Genomic DNA, 24,707 nt, shown 5'->3' on the forward strand with positions numbered 1-24,707 from the left:
GAGGATAAAAAGGGTCATAGATTAGGCCCCTTTGTCTGTAAATCCCCAGATCAACCACATATGCCTCCGTAAAGCATTTTTGGAATCAAGAAAAAGGACCAAAGAAAAAAAAAGGTAAAATTTTAAGCTAGTCCACAGGCACTTGCGGCAAGGATGATTCCAACCACACCCCTATTCCCTCGAGAACTATATATAAGTCACGTGTGATTCCTTTATTTGATTAAAAATTGTATTCCTTATTTTTTTTGTTTTGTTTTGTCAAGAAGAAACTAGTTTCAATGAATCTATTTGTGAATGCTTTGAAATGGAGCTTATAAAACCTTATAGCATTATATATGTTGCAAGCAAGGGTTATTGGTTAGTGAGTTAAATTACAGTTCAAAATTTGAAGTTAATTATTGAATTATATACCAAACACTGCACTTTGTTTCCAATGATATTAAGCTACAACATCAGGCATGACAGGTTGAAAAAAAATATCAAATAGTACATGTACTATTAACCTGATACACATATATTAAGGATAAGAAGTAAACTGTTTCAAAGTAATTTATTTCACAAATGTGACCAAAAAGCATGGAAGGATTTGCAAAAACAAAAAAAAACAAAAAAACAAAAAACAAAAAAACCAAAAAAAAACGCGGAATAGATTTTGTTTTTACTCTCAAATCTCTCCGTGAGATCCTTTATAAAGGTCCTGAGTACCGTGAACCACGCTCAATAAATTGAAACTACAACTTCAAAATTTGTATGGATACTGTGGAGGAATGCGCAAGTAAATGGATAAAACGAGAACAAAAATATATTTATTCACTGTCAGCGTGGGTAAAAGGCTGTGGATTCTTTAATTTTGAAACGTATGAATGTTTTAAGTAGGTCAATGAGTGTTAATGCTACATCAGTTTTCGAAGACCCAGATGAGACCGGAACATTGTCTATTACAGGTTACAGACCACCAATTCAACCAATGAGCATTTGGAACGTACGCAAAAATAGTCCTACGCAGAAATTACCCCTGTTCCTCATAGTGCTGTGAAAAAAGTTCTCATCTTATTTTAAAAATTTAAACAGTTTCTGAAAGGAAAAACATTTCTGTACATTTTATAGGTGCATTTTGCTTCTTGTGATGTGAAGCCTAATCTCCATAATGATTTTTAAATATACCCCTATCTTGTGAAAACACTGGGATTTCCCATGCTATTTATAGACCCTTCACTTCCGGTGACCAGTACTGCACTGCAAGTCTGCTAACCCCACATGCCATTCTGAGGATTGTGAGCTGACATATGTAGAATCATGCTGATATATAGTCATCTGCAGGTTAAAGTTAAGGTAAAGTCCAGAGAAGCCATTGAATATTGTGAAATTAGCATAGAAGCCTATGGGAAGTGGAATTAGTGGTTTTTAGCCTTAAGATGAAGCCATGGCAAAATGAAAGGTTTCTTGAAATAGCTTTAAACTACTTGAAGATCTTGTTAACTTTGCCATGAGAGGAATACACTACAAAAATCCTTCAAAATATGCATTTTTTTAAGTTATAGGTCCAAATTATGGAAAATTGGTCTTTTTGGCTGATTTTTATGTCCTATCTTGTAAAAAGTGTAGAAATTTTAGTAAAAATATCAAATATTAAACTTTGAGGGCTATATTTACCTAAATATGGTAGTAATAAGCACTTGAAATCAAGTTTTGTGTAGATTTGAGCAAAAATTAGGTTAGAAATGAGGAAAAACTCACTTTCATTACTGCGGTTAAGGCCACATAAGCATTCCCCTATGGCAACATGGAAAATCCATTATTGAGCACTTTTTTTGCTTTAGGTGCCCTTTACTGGTCATGTTTTAATGTGAAAACACTGTATTTACAAATTTAAAGCCAAATATATCACCTTTTGTGAAAATTTAAAGATTTAGGATGTTTGACATGTGATCAAGAAAAAGGGGGAGGCATGTCAGAAATAAATTTTTAAAAATAGACCAATTTCTCAGAAAATGATTACTTTTAAAACTATTTCTTCATTAATATTGTTAAAAAACAAGTTGTGATTGATATTTTTTATTTGAAAAGTCAGAAAAAGTTCTTTGCAAATATTTAATGCATTTCAGTATGGTAGAATATTTTCACTTTTTTGCTCGCACAACTTGGTTACCCTATATTTAAAAATCAAATATTTAAAAAAGTGCTTGTCACATTTCACTGAAACTTTGCAAATGCATTCAGTATGTGTGTAGGAAGATACCTGTATAGTTATTTATTTTTTCTAAGACAAAAAGTGACTCTTTAGGTTACAGACCACCAATTCAACCAATGAGCATTTGGAACGTACGCAAAAATAGTCCTACGCAGAAATTACCCCTGTTCCTCATAGTGCTGTGAAAAAAGTTCTCATCTTATTTTAAAAATTTAAACAGTTTCTGAAAGGAAAAACATTTCTGTACATTTTATAGGTGCATTTTGCTTCTTGTGATGTGAAGCCTAATCTCCATAATGATTTTTAAATATACCCCTATCTTGTGAAAACACTGGGATTTCCCATGCTATTTATAGACCCTTCACTTCCGGTGACCAGTACTGCACTGCAAGTCTGCTAACCCCACATGCCATTCTGAGGATTGTGAGCTGACATATGTAGAATCATGCTGATATATAGTCATCTGCAGGTTAAAGTTAAGGTAAAGTCCAGAGAAGCCATTGAATATTGTGAAATTAGCATAGAAGCCTATGGGAAGTGGAATTAGTGGTTTTTAGCCTACAGGTTACAGACCACCAATTCAACCAATGAGCATTTGGAACGTATGCAAAAATAGTCCTACGCAGAAATTACCCCTGTTCCTCATAGTGCTGTGAAAAAAGTTCTCATCTTATTTAAAAAATTTAAACAGTTTCTGAAAGGAAAAACATTTCTGTACATTTTATAGGTGCATTTTGCTTCTTGCGATGTGAAGCCTAATCTCCATAATGATTTTTAAATATACCCCTATCTTGTGAAAACACTGGGATTTCCCATGCTATTTATAGACCCTTCACTTCCGGTGACCAGTACTGCACTGCAAGTCTGCTAACCCCACATGCCATTCTTAGGATTGTGAGCTGACATATGTAGAATCATGCTGATATATAGTCATCTGCAGGTTAAAGTTAAGGTAAAGTCCAGAGAAGCCATTGAATATTGTGAAATTAGCTTAGAAGCCTATGGGAAGTAGAATTAGTGGTTTTTAGCCTACACATGACAAATATGTTGTCGTACCAGCAGACAAAGCCAAAAACAATATTGTTTTTGTCTGCAAAATCCTTCACATCCAATTTTATCATCGGAGTTAGACGTAGAGAATAAAAGCAGTAATAAGACCTATACTGCTACTACACTCTTCAAAGAAGAGATAGTGAAACACCTGCTAACCTCATTTTGTCTCTCTACTAAAGACGATTATTGTGATCTACAAACTATGAACTGGACTCCTATTCTCCACAATAATCCATACAAGCAATGCGACATAGATGGATCAGCAAAATGTGCCACCAAACCTCTTTCAAAACTTTTAACTTCTATACTGACAGCTGTAGAAGAGAGTCTCCAGTCCTACCAGGACAATTGTTATTTCTGTTAGAGTAGTGATGTTAATTCAATATGGATCCTGAAAAATTCGAAATAACTTTTGGAAACCTTCAATTCAAGATTATTATCAGAATACAATAGAACTAAAACCTATGTTTTTTTTTTAATCCTTTATAATTCTATTCCCCGTACTTATTTAAAAGCCAGACTCAAAAATATACATCGTTGTTACTCAAGAAAAGCCTGTGGCGGTACACCTAGATCAAGATGCATAGCACTTGGTACAGATTCCTCATACTCGTAAAAATCAATTCCAAATTATCTTCCAAATATACTGAAGATGTTTTCAATATACTGGATTTTTTATCGACAACGTATTTGTCCAGTGTACTAGTGGACACGTTTTTAAACAAACGGTCGCCTTTCCAGTGGGAACAAATTGTGCTACTCTACTCGTTGACCCATTACTTCACACTTATGAGACTGACTCTAGAGTTGATCTGGTCCAAACGAGGGAACATGCATGCAGCATCATTTAGCCAGTTCCTTCAAATGATCTCAGTTTCATCTATATAGATGACGTATCTGTAAACAATTCTAGTTTCGGGGACTTTATACATACATCGCATCTACCCCACAAAACTCCTAGACACTGTTAAATCAGCCACATATCTTGACCTACACTTAGAAATAGATGGAAAAGGGGAGCTATTGACCAAACTATACGACAAACACGGCGACTTTTCATTCCGTATTGTCAACTTGTCTTACGTTTGTGGCAAAATCCCTTCAGCACCTGCACATGGAGTTTTCATACCACAATTCATATGTTATGCCAGAGCTTGTCGTAAGTACACAGACTTTTTGTATCGCACTAGACTCCGTACAATTAAGCTTCTACTGGGTTATGTTGCTTTAAGATTGAAGTCTTTATGGTCGTCATCATGAATAGTGTATCCATCTGTACCATGAGAACCCATTTTTTTCGACGTGTCATAGTCTCCCCTTTGACTTCAATCTACCCTGGACTTGAATTTTTAAGAGGAACTTGGTTGGTGTTTCTAGAAAGGCAGAGGATTTTTTTAAGTCATTTACTTTTGCTTCTTTGTACGTATTTTTTGTAATTTTTATGTTGTGTGCTGTGTATGTCTGTTTTCCCTGTTTGGTCTTTGTCCCTGGATTACAGTCTTTCGATTTCCTTTATCTCCCTTGAATATTATTAATTCACAGATGGTAACAGTAACGTCCGGTTTTGTGTTCTGTTTTCACTACTTATTAATGGTATTTGTTTGTACTTTACGAACTGGTTCCTATTTAAGTAGTTTAAATCAATAGTAACCAGATTGTAGAATGTTTTTATGAAACAAAATCATTTGGTTAGTTGAAGAAAATATGCATAAATGACGGTAACTTTATGTACACCGTGTACAGGCACATATTTTGGGGGTACTCCAAATATTTCGTATTTGGTACTCGATGGCGATGCTTACATTAAAGGGAAAGACCACCTTTGCATTAAGTTAGGCCACAGACTGGGACAGTCGTTTTAATTTTAATTAGGCTCTTATGATGAATCATACCCACGTAAACAAAAATAAATAATCTTTAAATTTTATGCAAAATGCGCTTTTATAAATTCCCAAGTCTACGCAAAGTTCGAAATCCTTGAAATATATGTGGATAGCCATCTTGTAATCCTTGGCCTTACGGGATTCTGTGTCCGGAGCTATTTTCTGATTTGGCCGCCCACTTAGTGGCCAAATCAGAAAATAGCTTCAGAAATTATTTTGTTTCAATTTAATTTTCATGAACAATTAATAGATGAGTTTCGATATTTTTGGCTTACACAATAACATAGTCTTCTCCTCTAAGGGGTACTCGATACAGTTTTACTGTTAATTTTAAAAGTTATACTAGCATGTCTCGTGATTCATTCAATTCCGCTGGAGTTTGATTTTTTTCTCAACATTATTTTGAAATGTTGAAATAACTATCAATAACGATCAATGACAAAAAATGTACACTGAGATACAAAAGTAAGACATGAAATAAGCCCTTAAGCTAGGACACCGTATGTGCTTGCTGATTTTCAAAAGCAAGGATATGGAACTAACCATGAAAAGTTCACGGAAATGAATACTAGCATTACATAGCAAAATATTTCTAGTAAATAGGAGTATTGAAATTCTTTTAAAAGGCCATATTTAAGGTATACATGCATTCCTTCTCCCCAGTCTGCACTTAGTGAAGGCTTTAAAATTCCAGTTTAGTTTTGTTTTTGTTTTAGATCATTCAAGTGGGCTCAATAAAAGTTAAATAAATTATTATTGAAACAAATAACAGGGAAATGAATGAGACATTTTGTAATGTTTGCACTGACCCCCACCCTGAACTATTGATATGTTCGACCTTTTATGAAAGCTTTCACCACCAGAAACACAATTTCCGTGAAATAATCACTTGTTCAAATCACTATCTCATGTTTTCAAACCAGGACCTAAAAGTCGACTTTCCTGTGTCTGTACCACCTGGATTTTGCATCCCCAGTATCCACATATCCTTACCCCAAATGTGTGCCTGTTCACGGTAATAAATGAAGTAAATTATTGATTTTAGAGATACATGTAATTAACACACTCAAATAAATTATCAATACATGTATGCTTATTTAACAAATGTCTGGCATAAATTTTACTTCCCTTACCAATCACAGGCATTTGTTTCATAAAAACTCTTCGAGGTGACCACCAATTTTTTTTATATGGAACAAGGGCCTGTGTTAGCAATGCAGAATGTTGCTTTAGTCTGCAACAGGGATAATTTGGGAAGATAAAGTGCAATAGAACAAAAAATATTTTTAAGATTAATTTCATAACAAACTCAAAGTGTGGATATACAGTATGTGTAGCATGTACATTGTAAACTTGTAGAATGGATCCCTGCTCTGTTATACAGTATTTACTCTAATCATATTAGTAGAAACATGAATACATGTATGTAATAAATGTCAGACTTACACATGTCATTTTCAATTTCACACATTGTAAATTTCATACATTGTAAATTGTTTAACATTGTAGATGCTGTACAATATTATCATTTGACAAATTTAAAGAAATAGCCAACATTCATGTATAGAGAAAGTATGTCAACGGTTCAGTGGAACAAGACAACGGTAGCCATTGTTGGTGTTGTTATGGTGATAGTAATGTTCTGGTTCTTTTCTCCTGGTACTAAAAAAGAGAATATTGTTATGACATGGCCAGAAGAGAAAGAGAAAGAACACAATCAGGAATATTCAGTATGGCCACCATTTAGAATAGACACAACTCATGATGAGGTATTATACTAACAACCAATTTGATTTGTAATAGTTCAGGTTCTCACCAATTAAAACAATGTTGGCACTTAATACAAGACTGTTAAGGCATAGTTTTGTGCAAACTTAATGTCCTTTTAAACAACTATTTATTGGTGGACATGCATGTGTCATGATACATGGCTAAATTTCAGTCAGTTTTATTTTTCTAAAAAAACAGTTTGAGGGCTTTGTACAATTTTTTGGTAGAATGTTTGATTTGATGGAAAGAAGCTTCAATATGCAAACATGAACTAATTAAATTAAAGCTTTTGTTTGTCATTGAAACAATATAAGTTACTTAGGATTTTAATTGTTTTTATAGGCTCTTTGTTGTTGTAGTATATTTTTCTTGTCTTTTTTCTCTTTATAAATATTTTATCACTAAAATTTTTCTAATCTTGATTTGTAGAAATGGTTGAAATCAACATGTCTTAAATCTTCAGAAGAATTATCTTTAGATAGGTTACCTGAGATCCTCAAGATGTGGGAACGTAGCAATGATCGAGAATGCAAGTAGGTACAACTTCAATTAGTGTGTCATTTAAAAGTCCACCAGGCACTGGCATTTTAAATGACCAGGTAAAAGTTTCATGTGCATGCAATGTAATGTTACGAGACAATTAAAGCTATTATGTAAAGGTAGACCAAATATCCAGTTTACATTGTCATTTTAAGAAATATGAATAGTAAAGAGCAATTTTATCTTATCTTCACACTTATCCATAAAATACAAGCTGGAACAGGAACAATGTCTACTAAATGTTTGATCTATGGAAATATAAACAAGAACAAGACCTACTCGAATTAAAGGTTTGGTCTATAAAGGAACAACGAGAACTAAAAAAATGTTTGTTAAAGGTTTGGTCTTTAAAGAGACAAAAACTGAAAAATGTCTATTAAAGGTTTGGTCTATGAAGGGACAACTAAACTAAAAAAAATATCAATTTAAAGATTTGGTCTATAAAGAGACTACTAAAACTTAAAAATGGCAATTAAAGATTTGGTCTATAAAGGGACAACAAAAACAGAAAAATGTAAATTAAATGTTTGGTCTATAATAGTACAAAAAATGACAGGATTTGGTAAGGAAAATTTCTGCCTTTCTTCTTTCACTGGAACACTGCCTTATTCATGTACATGTAGTTGTGAATGCAATGCAGTGTAGGTTTTTTTCTTTTATGAAGCTTTTTACAATCGGATAGTATACTTTATTTTATTTTGTTAGTTGATATGCTTTTTTCCTGATAAAATCCATAAAGGCATGATACTCACATGTTCTATCTTGCTCTTTCAGAAAAATATACACAATGTTCAACTCAATATTTACAATAACAAGTCATCCAGCCAAGGTTGTAATACCTGATACATTTGCTGTCAAAGTGAGAAAGTGGCTAGGGAATAAGGAGGATCTGTTTCAATGGGTCAAGTCTCAGGTAGGGTGAAATAATTTGCGTTTAGTATATATAATTAAGAAATAATTTGTGGAGGGGGTAGATTTGTACTCATTTTAACATGGGTACAGCATTTTTATTCGATTATTTAACACTGAGTGACAGTGATGTGTTAAATGAGAATATAAATGCCAAACCGATGTTGAAATGAATACAAATCTACCCCCTCCACAAATTATTTCTTTTCTAATATGACAAATACGGTAAGTTGTACTCATTTTAACATGGGTACGGCATTTATATTCGATTATTCAACACTGAGCGACAGCGATGTGTTTAATGAGAATATAAATGCCAAACCGATGTTAAAATGAGTACAAATCTACCCCCTCCACAAATTATTTCTTTTCTAATGACAAATACGGTAATTTTTGTGACAAAAATTTCCCTAGACGTAGCCAAAATAACGGCTTTTCTGTTTAACCTCCCCTGTATGGAAGCTGGGTTAAATTGAATATTTATGTCATCTTATGTGTTAAATGTGTGTATTTATATAATTGATTTCAATTAGATAACCTCTCAGCCGTTAAATCATTGCGTAAACATTTTTAAATGAGTGTTCTGTCTCGAAGCAACAGTGAAAGAAAAGGGACAGTGTGCAGGTGTTAAAGGTGGAGTTGTACTGACATATACTGTTTGACAATATGAAGACGTCATATTAGAAATGAAGGTTATAAATTCAGAAAATAATAGCATGTCTTTAAATAAGCATTTTATAGTTGTCAGTGCAGTCTATTCCTCATTACACATATACCTGGTTAAAAATAAATTAACAAAATTCTATTAACTATGTTTCATGAAATATATTCAAAATAATTACTTTTTTTAGTCAACTATGGGTAACATTGCTGGTATATTGAGCTTAACATGTTTAGCATATTTCAATAATTTGACCTCAATTTTCAGACTGTTATGTTTATATACAATGAGTATACCAGAGAACAAAATGTTTTCAATCCTCTTAGAGAAAAGCGACCAATGGGTGTACCTCCAAGGCCTGAGAGAGAATAGTAAGTACAAATATCCTCTTAGAGAAAAGCAACAAATTGGTATGCCTCCTAATAGAGAAAAGCAACCAATGGATGTACCTCCAAGACCCGAGAAATAGTAGTAAATACAAAAATCAGTGGTGCAAAGTCTCAGTTTAAATCTTACTTGTAAAACAAGGGCAGTTGACTGAAATTTAAAGATCATATAAATCTAAGACACAAGGATAAAACAAAGAAAAAGACACAAAAGCAAATAAAAGCGCTGAGAATTAAAAGTGAATGAGCAGTTTGAGACTTCAAACTAGGATCATGATAATGGTGTACCTTGTGAGGTTGGTTGTTCTTGCTGTAACTAGACTTAAATAAAAAGGTAAAATAATTTACAGAGTTAGTCATTTGCAGAGATTGGTATCAGACCTTTTTGTCATAACTCAATAAAATATTGGTGATTACAAAAAATGTAATTATTTTAGTTCAGAACAATTTTAACAAACTCATGTTAGTGAAATGAAGTTTATCTAAAGGTTTTAAGTAATATGACAGCATACTGCAAAAAAAGATGGTAATCATTGGTGAAAGAATTTCAGTCTCTTTGAGTTATAGTATTTTTCTTAAATTTTATCCAAGTAAATAAGTATAGTAATCCTTAGCTAATCCAGTCATTAGGACTAGTGTCAATCTGGGAGTGAATATGGTTCAAAGTATGTATCCAAAATTGATAAAATTATTGGGGATAATTAATTTTAAAAAACTGACAAAAGTACTCATATGAATGGCCGCTGTTACTAAAAGTAGAACGTAGGGGTCAGACAGTAGTTTTTTGCATATATCTCCCAAACCGTTAGGTTTAGCCAAATTCTGATATCGTTAAAAGTGTTCAGCATGATAAGATCTACCTGCGGTCAAATTTTCATTTTAATCTATAAAGCCATGTTGGAGGTATTGCCCTTTTTCAATGTTTTTTGCTATTTTTAATGTTATTTCTTTCAAAACTCTTCTCCTCTGACACCACTTGACCAATTGAAACAAACTTACTTTGAATGTTTCTTTGGGTATTGTGCATAGAACTGATGTAGGGATTTTTGATCCATCGAAAAACATGGCCGCCATTACTAAATATGGAACATAGGGGTCAGACAGTAGTTTTTCACATATATTTCCTAAACTGTTAGGTTTAGCCAAATATTGACAAGATTTAAGGGTTAAGCATGATGAGATCTATCTGTGGTCAAATTTTCATTTTGGTATGTTAAGCCATGTTGGAGTTATTGCCCTTTTTCGATGTTTTTTTGCTATTTTGAATGTTATTTCTTTCAAAAATCTTCTCCTCTGACACCACCTGACCAATTGGAACCAAACTTGGTATGAATGTTTCTTGGGGTATCGTGCATAGAACTGATGTGAGGACTTTTGATCCATTGAAAAACATGGCTGCCATTACTAAAAATAGAACAAAGGGGTCAGACAGTAGTTTTTCACATTTATCTCCAAAACCGTTAGGTTTAGCCGAATTCTGACAGGGGTAAAAGTGTTCAGTATGATGAGATCTATCTGTGGTCAAAATTTGGTGAAAAGTTGTTGACCCATGTTGGAGTTATTGCCCTTTTTTTCTGTTTATGATGTAATTACTTTAAAAAATCTTCTCCTCACAAACTGCTCTACAGAATTCAATGAAAGTTGACACTTTTGTTTTATAGGGTATCCTTAACGAAATGACAGTTTTTTGATTGCTGAAAAAATATGGCTGTCATTTCTAAAAATAGAACAATGGGGTCAGACAGCAGATTTTTGCGTACATCTCCAAATCTGTTAGGTTTAACCAATAGTTTTCAATTGCTGAAATGATCCTTATCATAAGGTTTACAAATGTGTCCAAAGAATCTGATGGAGTCAAAATTGTTTGACAACTCCTTGTTAGAGTTATTGCCCTGAAAAGGCAAAAATTCAATCAGGTGAGCGATTCAGGCTCCAGGGAGCCTCTTGTTGGTATAGGTTTTCACATTTATTTCATTGAATAAACACATATACATGTATGTATATTTCAGTGTAGAAGAATTGGCACAGAAAACAGAACCTTCATGTGATTTCTGTAAATATAAACTGTAGGTAGATATGATTATTTATCTCCTAGCTCAAAAAGTCCTCAAGCAATATGTAACACTAATGTATGTCTGTTATTGTTGTAAACACTATAAAAAGTAGCATTCTACAATGTCTCTGACCAAACCTGTTGACTACCCTCAAGATGATAGATTTTAGATTTTCATCATCTTGATCTAGTTAAAATTAAATGTTATGATAAACTACACTGTTCTCTATACTAGTAGCAGTGTTCTAGGATTCCACTTTTCATTACCCAGGGCAAGTGCAATTTTGGTGTGGGAAAGTTGCTTAGTATGCTCCACTTTCCCTTTGGCATGTAGGAAGCTTGAATTTCTGAAAGATTTTATTAAGTTTGGAAAGCAAATTTCAAGTGTGGTTAAGTTAATCTTCATTTAGAGTTTTCCCAGGGAAACCTAAAATTTTGAAAAATTCGAGTACTCTGTAGTAGTGACACTAGTGTAGCCTATCTTAAATGATGATTTAATTAGACTGTTAACTTCAGCAAGCATGTTTATGTACATTTGTACATGTAGATCTAAATCTACTATTTGAAATTGGAAAAAATATTTTAATTCAAAACAGAAGATGGACACGCGGTTCCTTCAAATTTTGAATTTCTATCAAATGATTAAAATTTGTAAGCATAATTACATTAATTATGCATTTTCTAAAAATTGGATGTTACATATATAAAATTATGATACTTCAATACATGTATGATGTACTGTTAAGTCTGATTTCAGATACAATTATTGGAATTTATGAAAAGGAACTTATACGATTACTTCAGTGATATCTTTCCTATCATTAAAAAAAAACTAATTTCTCACCAGCATTGTTTCAAAAAAAGTTACTAGAAATACAGAGCTACATGTATTTCTTATTATAACCTGAAGATGAATGTGTTTTGTTTGACTTTTTCAGCAATACTGCTGAGGATACTTTTGGTAGGGTCGAGTCTGAACATTCCTTCACAGCAGCAAATACATTCAAATTAGACTCCTGGCATACTCTAATACTGACCAAAAAGCACCACCCTCTCAACTGGACCTTCGTGGAATATAGAGACATGATGTCTACGGCTCAAAAATGGTAAAGGGGCTATTTATTAAGATATTTTGAATTGTTATCCTTTTCTTAAAACAAGCTAAAATCTATCAGGACAATATTTCAATAAATAAAAATCTTTATTTACTGAGAATTTATTTATGTGTAGCAGTAGGCTGTGAATATTGCCTAAAATATCAATTTTGTTGTAATAATATAGAAGTTGGTCATAACATATTGAAATATAAGGAAAAAGAATATTTTGTGGCATTATTTCATTGTAATAACATCATAATGATGCCACAAATGTACATCATTTAATAAAAACTGCTAAGAATTGTATTTTTTTTTCGGCTACTTTAACATGTAATATGACTGTATTCACTAAATATAAAATTGTTTCTTGAGTGTGCACACTATTTCCCTGTCAAAAATATACTAGAAAGTGACCAAAAAGTACAAAATTGACAAAATATCTGAATTAGGTCAATTTTTTTTTATCCTTAAAATGCAAGAATTATCATAAATTTTTACATTTTCTTATATGTGATGTATTCAAATCTACAAATTCACAATTTAAACATTCAATTTTCAGTCTTGTTTTAGACCAATGAGAGCCTTTATCACACATTTTCCTTTTGCTATCAGGCAGTCTCTTATTTTTACAAGGCTCTAAAGTGTGTTGAGTACAATTGTGTAATTTAACAATTATTATTATAACCATTATTTGGTGTTGAAAAATAAGTCAATCAAGAAAGTTATCATGAATAAATAAAGTATCCCTGATGTGTTTATATATATAGATATATGAACTTCAACTTTTACATAGAAGCTTTTATTTCATATGAAAAAAAAAAAGAATATTAAGCAGGTAATAAATGAACATGTCAATGAAACAATATTCTATTATGATTATGTCATTTCAGGTTAAATCGAGCATATGAACAGAATTCTAAATATAAATACCCAATGTTTGTGTGGGATTTACTTCCCCATGCAGGTGCTAGTCAAGTTCACCCTCATGTTCATGGATTCTTGGATGCTGACAGATACCAAGGTTAGTAGGTCATACTAGGAGTCAAGGGTTAAGGATGTCAAATTGATCTGTATGTTTAATGACTCTCAGGACAACATGAAGTATGTTCTGGGATTTTTATGTACATAGATACCAAGGCAAATTAGCACTACAAGCCAATCAACACAAGTTAAATTGTTTAATCCTAATTTTCATACATTTGTACATGTACATGCTGAGAAATACAAAGTTCCTTTTGATATTGTTAGTATAATATGTTCAATTGTTTTTAACCCGCTTAATGCACTATAGAAATATAAAGAGAATGGATATGGTGAACATGTCTGAGACAGCAACCCCATCTGGATGAAAAATGTGAGCTCAAGGCCACACATGGGTCTTCAATGAATGACAAGGAAACCCTCTTAGAACAGGTAAGGCTGCAGCTGGGCCCAATACAAAATGCATTTTTTAAACAAGATAAGAATTTATCAAAATACAATAGAACCTCTAAATGTGAATGTGCGCTTAAAAAATCTTTTACACTGGTCAATTTAAAAAAAAAATGTTTATGTGACATTGTTCTGGAATGAATGATATTTAATTCTGTATTTCAGGTGCTATAGAGAATTGGCGTGTAGGAGCTGATGAATATAATGAAGATTTCCCAAGTCAGAACTATTTCTCTGATTTAGTAGCAGTCCATACTGCTCTGGGCTTAGCTGTTAAATATGGAAATGCTGTAGCTATAGCTAGCATAGTAAGTGGAATGTTTTTCAATTTGCCTGTTTTTTCCCCAATTTTCATGGTTCACTGGCTGCTGTCTGTTTCCTTATTTTTGTATTTCTACATTTTCAAGAAATTTGATATCATTTATTATTTCAATGGTTATGTTATATCAGAAATTAAATGAGAAAGCTCTATTTAAAAATGTGTGAAGCTATGATGTTAAAGGTTAAAAAGGTCATTTTATTGACAACCAAATTCATTTATGCAATTCTCTCATTTTTTCTGCATTTTTGAACTACTGCATCATCAATTTTTTTGTTTTCAGCTACCTAAGAAAGATAATGAAGTGATTGTTTTAAGTGAATCACCTTCAGAGGATTTCTTCAAGTTGCAATATTTTGTTTATAGAGGTAATGATGTGTAAAAGAAATTATTTTCATGTAAACATAGTAAGTACAAAAGCATTACACATGTATTTTGAAAAAATACAATTATTTATATATAACAATAGTATGAAATTTATATGTAGTATAAAATATCATATATTTATCTTAAGTACAAGTCTTCTGGCTTTAATGTGAAATAAGAAATAACAATTTAAGTAGCACTCCAGCTAAGAATCATGCAAAATGTGATTCATGGGTAAAAAGCCTACATATTTTTATTTTTGATATTTTGTTTGAAATGTCTTAGTAAACAGAAATAAACACGTGGTTTTTCATATAACCCATGCTCTTAGGAGATAAAAATTATATAGAATGCACTGTAGATTTCAAAATTAAGGGAGATAACTCTGTAATTGGCGCTCAAATACGATAGAATCTACTGTATTTTCAATGTTGATTATCTCCTAGGAGCATGCAGATTTGAATGAATAGTTACACATAACGTAGTATAGACCCATAAAACAACTTAATTACAAAAATAAAAATATGTAGCCTTTTTTGGGGTGTATCACATTTTTCAGATTTTGCATGATTCTTACAAAGACAGCTACTTAACAAGTATATTTTCAGTTTAGAAATGTAAGATGAGATCACCACAAAATGTAATACCTTATTCTTTCTATCATAAAACTGAACAGAGTAGAACATATATATACATGTACAGATTAATGATTTATTTAAATGCAGATTATTCACAAGCAAAAGACACTGGTTTGTAATTATGTAGGCTTGGTTTTGTTGGTAACATTTCAGTGATTTTTATTTGTTTTACAGCATTTATAGATGATATGCAGAAGTTATGTTATAGTTCAGGATTTGCTTTACCTAGTATGGTATGTTCTGAATCAGTCAAGTTTAGATAGGATGTTTCGTACAACTTAATTAATTAGGGTTTGGCTTACTTTATTGGAGCTTTGAGTTGTATTGCTGGGTATAGTGTTCAGTTTTTAATTATGTATTGTTTTCGTTCCTTCACCAATGAGACTTTGAAATTTTAAGTTAATGAAAAGTAAATTTTTAAGTAAATGTATATGATAAAGTATAGATATTTTTTTAGCTGAGTCACATATCAATTTATGATTTTTTAAAACAAATAAGTATGAGTTTTCTGGCTCCCTGATGTCTTCAGTAGCATGACAGGGAACCAAAAAATTCATACGGTCTTAGACTTAACTTAATTTATTTTATAAGTTATCATCTTGTATAAATTCTTCTTGATTTAAATACTGATTGGTTTGTATTTTACAGGATAACAATAATAAAGGAAAACTTCCAGCTTATGTGAGAGCTATTACCAGAGGTGCTGTTGAAGAAATTAGATCAGACATAAGCTCTTTAGAATTATTCACTGTAAGTTCTTAAGGATATTAAGATTCTAACGCTGCTGAGAATGCAAGAAATTAAGACACCTGAGGTCTTAAGTTCTCCAAGTTAGAGAAAAAACAGATTAATTAATTGGAAAAAATTAATAACCAAAATATGATCATGAGTGCTGAAGAATGCCTAGATTTAACAAGTGCATGGAACTTGTTCCACATATGATTTAAATATGTAAATACTTGACACAAGTGATCATATTTTGGTTGTTCATGATAACCATTGGATTATCCTTATATAGATTTCCTCCATTATCCATTCCTATTTTCAACATGAATTTTAAATTTTGTGAATAGCAGATTGATATTCATGTTGTGACATTTTTTTCGGTGGAAAAAAGTATGAGAATGAAATTACCTAATTTATTTTGCACTGTGAATTATCAAAATTTTTTGCACTGGGAACATTCGGTAAATCACAGCTATCTATAGAATAATATTTAAATCTTATTTAAGAGTGTCTGAGATGACCCTTGAGAGCCTTAGATCTTGTAGCCTTGTTTTTTTCAGTAATGCTAGATTCTTTTATTCAGTTTAGAAATCAATTTTGTGTATGTATACAGTACAGAATGCTGTACTTGCCACTTTTAATTTGTATTTACAATACATCACAATTCATTCTATAGCAGTGTCACAATTGTTATATGTTTTGTCCCACTCAATGTTTTGATTGAGAAAAGAAAATCTTGAAAGGTTTTAAAGTAGAGGTATCCTTGTTTATACTGTGTCAAATTATGGTCTATATCATCTGATTGTTTACCTGTAGAATTCAACATACAGTATAATGTGTAATAGAGACCCCCTTCCTAGAATGACTTCCTGCCTATAGTGACCTTTTCTATCCCTCCCAAGAAATTTCCTATGCATTTTACCTGTACTAGAGTATAACAGTGAAATCGCGGCCGATTGAGCGAAGTGTAGACACAGTACTAATTTGACGAATCCAAACAAAATAAGTAAAGCATCTAAGATCATCTAATGTGTGTAAACGATTTATTTTTTTATTCACATTCTTATTTTTTAACTACATGTATTCCTTACCAAATTATCTTTTCTCCAAAGTCAGAGTCGAAATATTTTTAACAACCAAAGACCCCCTCTTCCTTCAAAGTTAAATGTTGCGTCCCTAAGCAAAATTTCATATCCTCATGCCAATGCACTTTCCTGGAAAAATTGGTTTAATCGGGGACCTAATAGCTGTTTTATAGGTCCCAGGTTAAATTTGACCTACGGGTATTAGCAGAGCTGATGTTTTACGACAACGATGACGACACCGACGAATGTGAAGAGAAGACTTTAAAAGTTGATATGGCCCGTTGAGGGAAAAAAAACAAACTATTAAAATGCACTTGCAATAAACAATATGACTGCTCCGGACATGTGTTGCATCAAGGATGTATTTTTGCAGGGATGGATTCATTCAAGATGAGCTGTCTCTACCTGTAACCCTGGTGCTATTAGCTGGTTATCCTGAGGCTTCGCCCCAGTTTTCATTCTCTTGCCAGTGGGCAGCAAGAAAGTAACCTTGATTTATATTTTATCAAGAATTTGTGCACGTTATAGTAGGCCTTCTTGGTCTGGTTTGATGTTAATGTTTTTTCATTGTTGAAAACCCTCATACAACATCAAGATGCAGAAGAGGCATTAAAGCCCTGTTCCTTGGTATCGGTTATTTTTAATGTATCGTGTGTGTTTTTTCAGATGCACATTCAATCCGCAACAGACCTTTTATATGATGCATATACAAATACGTGATCAACCCCCTAACTGGGACTTGTTCGCTCATAATTTTTTAATGGTCGAATTGGCGAGAAAAAATTATGCCCAATAATACTTTCAAGTAGATTATCAAAGTGGTCTTTTTTTTTTATCTAGCTAAGCATCGAACAAAGTTTTGTTTATCAAATGGAAAATGTAGGGAGACGACTGGACAGACAGGCAAACACCCAACTGAATTTTTATGTTTAGGCTGCTTTTCAGACTTGTTCCTACATTTTTTTAAGTCATTCTAAATGTGTGAAAATGTCATATTCTGTTTGTTTGTGATTGATGATTCACTGATTTTTCTCTTTTTGGTTTTTTGGTTTTTTTTGGGGGGGTATGGGTGGGTTGAACACCCTTTAATTTCTGAAAGTTCTGCTCCTCCAAGTTAAAAGGTGCATAATAAATTCTTAAATTTTAAATTATTCAATATTTTACTCAAAACAATGGTAGGGGGTTTACCAGTCATGCCAGTTTATACATGAAAAGGGGGAGGTGTCCGAACTTTGGGCGCAGATGTTTACACATAGAAGGGGGAGGTTTATTTCGACATGTTCTACGCCTTTCCATGTCTGGACAATTTTTCACTTCAGAAAAATGGTGGTTGTTGTTTAATTCAGCAAAATAATGAACGTACAATACTGGCATGATCTGGACAGTATGTCAATTGAGCATGTGTGAAAGTGTATTATAACACACAAACCAATGACAGTATCCAAATTGGGATATTCTCCCAAAAATATATGTTTTCCGTTTGAAAAAGATTGTTTCAAAGACAATTTTAGGAAGTACACAACTCATACCGCATATCACAAATATATTCGACCTTGTAGGTTTTCAGAGGAGTTGCAGCTCAAAGAAGTCGGTCTCTTCCTTTAGTAGTATAGATATAATGTCAGCCTGTAAAACGCAACCAACAACCATAAAAAAAAGATCCCCAAAATGCAAATCCCTGTGTAGAGTGACTTGCCAATTGCATGACAAAACCAGAAGTGGACATTTTTCGATCTCATTCAAAATGAGATTTTGTATGCAACAGGATTTCTGGCAAAACAATGGAAAAAATAAATGAAAAATAATTATGCTCATAAGGTGAATACTGTTTACAAAATTGCTAAGGAACATCTACTTCAAAAAATGGCTTCTTTGAAGATAAAAGTGTTGGATTTTAATAAAAGTGGAAGATTAAAAATTTTTAGACAGCCTGAAGCCTGCATAGAAAGTTGCAGAATTATTTGGTGTGGAGAAACCACTGATTCAGAATTTGAGAATACCAAAACTCTGAAATGACCCTGTGAACCATGTTTTGGGATAAATTATTTTAGTATAAAGATAATTTTAACAGAGAAAAAACATCAATTTTCCAAAAAATTTATAGACATTTTTATGACAAAGAGAGAATTTAATATGTAAACTTTGTTGGTAATATGGATTTTTAAATAATAAAATTGCTTATTCATACATTGAAGTACTTAAAACTACATTTATTTATAAAATGTTATAGAAAAAGAAAGAATCTGGGAAAATGTAAAAAAAATACAACAGCTTATCAAACTATATGTAATGACATGTTTTCAATACTCTACACAAGGAAATGTGTTTGTTTTGAAAAGCTCGATTACCTCTGTATAAAGATCCCCTGCCTATAGTGACCTTTTTATCAGTGGCCCTTGAAAGGTTACTATAGACAGGTTTAACTGTATATATTGCATTGTCAGAATTTAAAATTGTGTCATATTTATTAGTTACATCAGCAGTAAAACTGGACATCTTAAATCTAAATAGTCTATGATTATGTATCTCCCAGAATGACTAAAGTAACACATTTGTAACTCAAAATTTTCCATACAGACTAAGCCTAAGATATCAAGGTTTTAGTACATGTATCAAAGTTAAAAAGTGCAAAAGTTAAGGTCACAATCGAAAGTTAGAGCAATATACTTTTAATGATTAAACACCAATTTGAATTCAATTTGAATTAGCACTAAGGCTCAAACATTGCCAATAAGAAAGAAAGCCACAAAAACATTTAGCAACTCTTTTGACTCCTTATTTTTAGTACCATGAATATTGTTATTGAACGCCAGTCACAATTTGGTCTTCAGAAAACCACAAGGAATATTTCAGATCAGAAGAAATATTTATATTTGAATGTTGAGTAATGTATACTTTTCTTTTTTTTCAGTCACAAAATGCCAATACAGATCCATATAAACTTATAAAATATATTAAAGGATCTATTGAGAAGAGGTCATAATGAACAGCTTACTCAGTGTTTAAAAGTAGTGTGTGAGTGCTGATTTTGAGAATATCTTACTTAATGTAATAGTTGATTATTTTATTCAAACCTATAGTTCTGTGATAAAGCTAAAAAATTATCTTCTATACATTAACCAACACCATTTTCTAAATGACCCCAAATACTATTTGATATGCATGGATCTCTGTTAGTCTTTTTGACTCCAATATATATTTAATATTTTGCTTCTGAGATTAAGGATTCTAGAACTGTCTCAGAATGAACTTTGACCTCAGAGAAACAATTGTGACATCATAAATCTTTCAGTTTAAGGGAAATTCAGTATGAAAGTAATTGGCCTTGGTGCCACAAAACTATAAAGAAATTTATTAACTTACATGTGCATGGTAACTCCAAATATTTAGGGATTTTAGGGATTTGGCAAACAGTTGCTAAGTAATAATTGTTAAGTTTTGTGGACTGTGGTGCCAAGTCTCTGAAAGTGTGAATATATCTAAGTTTTATCTATCATATAACTTTGTGCACATTGAAAGCATGGTATGAAAATGTGTGACATTTAAAGTTTAAAAGAAAATGATGGATGTCAGTGTTCTGTTGTCTCATTATCTTGTTACTTGTAATATTTTTCTGTTTACTGAATTGTTCCATTTCTCAATAATGTTTACATTTACTTGAACAATGTTGAAGTAAAAAAAAATCCTTTGAAATCCAGAGTCAATGATACGTATATTATTTAAGAAATAAATCACAGAAACTCCATTTTATCATTGTTTTACCACAGGCTGGCTATTTATGTCACATTGTTTTACCCCAAGCGATAGCAAGGGGTTAAATAACGAAGTTAATGGCCAGCTTGTGGTAAAACAATTATAAAATGGAGTATTCATAAGTAATTTCGATTCTATTAATAGGACTAGTTTCTTCATATTTTTCAATAGATGCAGCCTGTGTGTCATAAGTTGACACTTTTTTTTATCATGGTCTAATGAGTTTTGAAGCATGTCATATTAAAATGTTTGTTTTGAGATGCATGTAAGTTACACCACAGGATAATTATTGCCTCCTTAATCTGATCCTGCAAATGTACTTGTATTATAGCAGTCTTTGCAAAATTGAATATAAATGATCCATTCAAAACAATATTAGTTTTTTTAAATCTTTTTATGTTTTCTCCCTTTTAGAATGAATTGATAGTGCATTCCATTTAATTTTTTCCTTGCAGTGGAATAAAGTTAATATGTTAGGAAATCATTTTTGAGTTTCAATACTCTGAAGCATTCTTAACAATATATTAAAATAAAAAAAAATACATGATAATTGGACTAATAAATCATCTGTGATTCTTGGATGGACAGCTAAATTGTATAAGGATTAGATAGATCACTGTAGATTATTCATAAATTTCACTAAGTAACTAAGAAATAGTGTTGCAGAAGTAGTAAAATGAGAGCTTAAATAACCATATGAAATTCAATTGCTCTTTTGCTTGGTTGTTTTTGGGGCAGATATGATTATTGGTGGTATAATATTTTAATTTATTGCTCTGAATAGCACAGTAGTTGATAGTTTATGTGTTGTTTACAAAACCAAAGGGATGTAGGGTATTATGGTTGTTTTTTTGTATTATGGTGTGCTTATACATTTTGTTGGTGAATGTTTTAAGATATTGAAATCAAATGTTATAGGGTTGATTTCAGAATGGTTAATATACTTTGTTTATGTTGTTTATCTGGGAATATATGTATTTAGATAAAACAGAAAAGTTTTGTGATGTTTTTTTAATATAATACCAATGTTTGATTCTCATTATACTTTATGGGCAAAAATTAAAATTAAGTTTTTTTCACTGTACCTCTGTCTACTCATAAAAGTTGGCTCTGTCTAAATAATTGTATTGTCATTCTCTGGCAAGATTTTTTTCTAATTTTCAAAGTAACATTTTCCACTTCTTTGAAAGAGTAATAAAGGGAATCAAGGTTATAGCGGTATGATGGTTTTGCAGAATCAGATGAACTTTAAAATTATCCTACCTGCATGTGCCTACCCTAGCCAGGAGATAGGGTTGGGTAACGGAAAACAATTTTAAGCGTGGTCCTTGTTTTATACATGTACGTAATAAAGCCTTTATTACTATCAACTAAAATGCCATTAAAATAATTATAGTTTTGATAGAACTGCAATCCTTCTATCAACCACTGACATAAGGTATTGGTGTCATTTGTTTTAATGGAACAGCTCTGAAATTACCATTTTTCTAATAGAATTATTCATTTTCTGCGATGATAGTGGCTATTTATGTTGTTAGTAAGGTATTATTAGTATTGAAATATGTCTTTTTATTCCAAAGTGTGTCTGTAACATGTATATGTAAAAGTTTATGCAACTTTTATGGTTATATGTCTGTATCTGTCTATGAATTGGCAGCCAGACAAGATTTGTTGTACATTTATTTTGTCATGTAAATGACCTTAAAACATGTCTATCATTAGAGTACCTCTTTACTATGCACTGTTTGCCTCTGACTCATCTCAGCTATTTTTAACCCTTCAGTTTAATTGGTAATGAAGCTGGCAGCATAATTATATCACATTTCTTAATGCTTGCTTTATTTTTATGATAATCAGCTGCATGAATGTTTTTTTAAAACCAGTTCATAACCAAATCATTATCTAAAACTAAAGTGTAGGTTTGTATATCACTTTAAGAATAGTAACTTAAAGCATGTGTGTAACTACATATTTTTATTTGAATTTGTTTATATTTCTGTATGATGAGTTAGAAGTAAGTAAAGGGACAGCTTGTACAGTACATTATTTTATTACAGAGTTTTTGTGATGTTTATCAGATGATAACATGTTTTAAAATGCTTAATATATGTAAATCTCAGTATGTATGAAGTGGTATTTGAGTATTGATAAATGTTCTTATTGATTTGAAAATGAACTTGTCATTAAATATTTGGTAGTCATTATAACCGCCACCCTTTTTTAGGTGAGGTATATGGTGATCATGGTGTTCCTTACTCCATTAATTCACACACAAATTTTTCATGATATTGTTTCTGCAAATTCTTATAATTGACAGAAGCTTTATATAAATACATGTAGGTATGCCATATAATGTTATTTGATTTCAGAAATTCTGTTGAATGATTTTGTTTATATTATGATAAGCTTACAGTTTTTATAGTTTCTATTTTTTTTTTTAACAACAAACAGATTATATTACAGTGATTTATTGCCATTCTTTATCTGTGATATTTGTTCATCCTTTTATACTATGTTGATATTTTTTTCTCTTTGCTTGTAATATTTGTATGTAACACATGACAGTATTCTGATTCTAAAGTACAATTTTAATTTTTTTCGTCAGGACTGATACCATGTAAAATTTGATATATAATGTGTTCAAAATATTTTTGGTGTCATTAACTCAAAACCTTTTGTTACTCAGGGCTTGTTGTGTGATTTACCTAATCATCAATAGTCTGAAATTGTTTTTGTAGATTATTTTAATCTGATAATTGAGAAAAAAAATCTAGTTAAACTTAACTTAGAAAGGGACAAGATAAATTTTGAATATGTGTGATACTTCTGTTTGAAGAACATATATAATTTTAAAATATCTCTGGGAGATAGGCCTAACCATTTTGTTTAATTATTATTTTTTAACTTGTTATAATTTTAAACAAAATTGCTTCTCATTATTGTTTGTTTGTTGATCTTGTAAGTACCATTCTGTGTAAGAATCAGGCAGTGGGTGGCACATCATATTTCTCAATTTGGTCTTTTTTTGCCTCAAATGTATTCAGTACATCTAGAAAACAACTGAACAGCTATTAAATTTTATCCTGAAGCATCTGTGATATAGATATTTTTTGACTGCTTATGTAAGGAAAAAGTGCAGGAAAATTTCCCCCCATTTTTTCCATAGTGCATTTCAACTAAATTTGACCTATCAATATCTTAAACAGACAAATTTTACAAACACTTTGATGGTTATTTTAGGAGGTTATCGGGTATAAATTCTTGGTTAAAGCAGTAAAACTTTCTGTTATTTCCTTCATGTGCCACACCTTGTACACATTTTGCGTGATTCTTAGATGGAGAAGTACTTAATAGTGTTCATGGAAAATAAGCTCAGCTCCAATTGATGCACAATATCTTGGCCTGTTATCTATGAAAATGTGGAACTGTAGAAATAGAGGTACCTTATATTATTTGATTACCAGCTTAAATCTTTTTTATGAAAAAAAGTAAATAAATATAAGCATTCCAAATACTGGAGTTTCCGTACCTTTAGTTATTTTATGTTCTTTGTTGTGTATGTCTATGACTGGTCTTTGTTCCTGGATTACATTCTTTTGATTTCCTATAGAATCTTGGTTCCTTTGATTACTCTTTACATTTGAATAGTTTGATTTGCCATCTATGTCTTATTAAATAATATGTAAAACTTGGCTCTAATATGCTTAAATCTGCATGACCAGTATGTTCCATATTGTCCTAGTCTATATAAATATATAAATCAATTTAAAATTCTACCTATTTAATATATATTTCAATTTTCGGCTTGTTCCAATGTGGAAAGTCTTATTGCCTGTTTTGATTCTA

The 24,707-nt window shown here is 31.7% G+C and overlaps 1 protein-coding gene across 1 annotated transcript; it reads left to right on the forward strand.

The window, feature by feature from the left end:
* Positions 1-6,686: 6,686 nt before the first annotated feature.
* LOC148627696 (uncharacterized) lies at positions 6,687-24,373 on the forward strand. The gene is made up of 12 exons (XM_088577115.1): positions 6,687-6,896; positions 7,327-7,430; positions 8,212-8,350; positions 9,275-9,378; positions 11,403-11,459; positions 12,385-12,552; positions 13,434-13,564; positions 14,140-14,282; positions 14,577-14,661; positions 15,472-15,530; positions 15,946-16,047; positions 20,020-24,373. Exons 1-12 carry the CDS (start codon positions 6,687-6,689, stop codon positions 20,089-20,091), a joined length of 1,374 nt encoding a protein of 457 aa, XP_088433241.1. The 3' UTR covers positions 20,092-24,373.
* Positions 24,374-24,707: the final 334 nt, after the last annotated feature.

The sequence above is a fragment of the Perna viridis genome, chromosome 1, assembly GCF_037379345.1.
Source record: "Perna viridis isolate PV_CMFRI_1.1 ecotype Kerala chromosome 1, ASM3737934v1, whole genome shotgun sequence".
NCBI classification, from domain to species: domain Eukaryota; kingdom Metazoa; phylum Mollusca; class Bivalvia; order Mytilida; family Mytilidae; genus Perna; species Perna viridis.

Coding starts and splice junctions, on each gene's coding strand:
- LOC148627696 (XM_088577115.1), top strand. CDS start 6,687: ATGTATAGAGAAAGTATGTCAACGGTTCAGTGGAACAAGACAACGGTA. Junction 15,531..15,945: donor GATTTGCTTTACCTAGTATG/GTATGTTCTGAA, acceptor TGTATTTTACAG/GATAACAATAATAAAGGAAA. Junction 16,048..20,019: donor GCTCTTTAGAATTATTCACT/GTAAGTTCTTAA, acceptor CTTTTTTTTCAG/TCACAAAATGCCAATACAGA.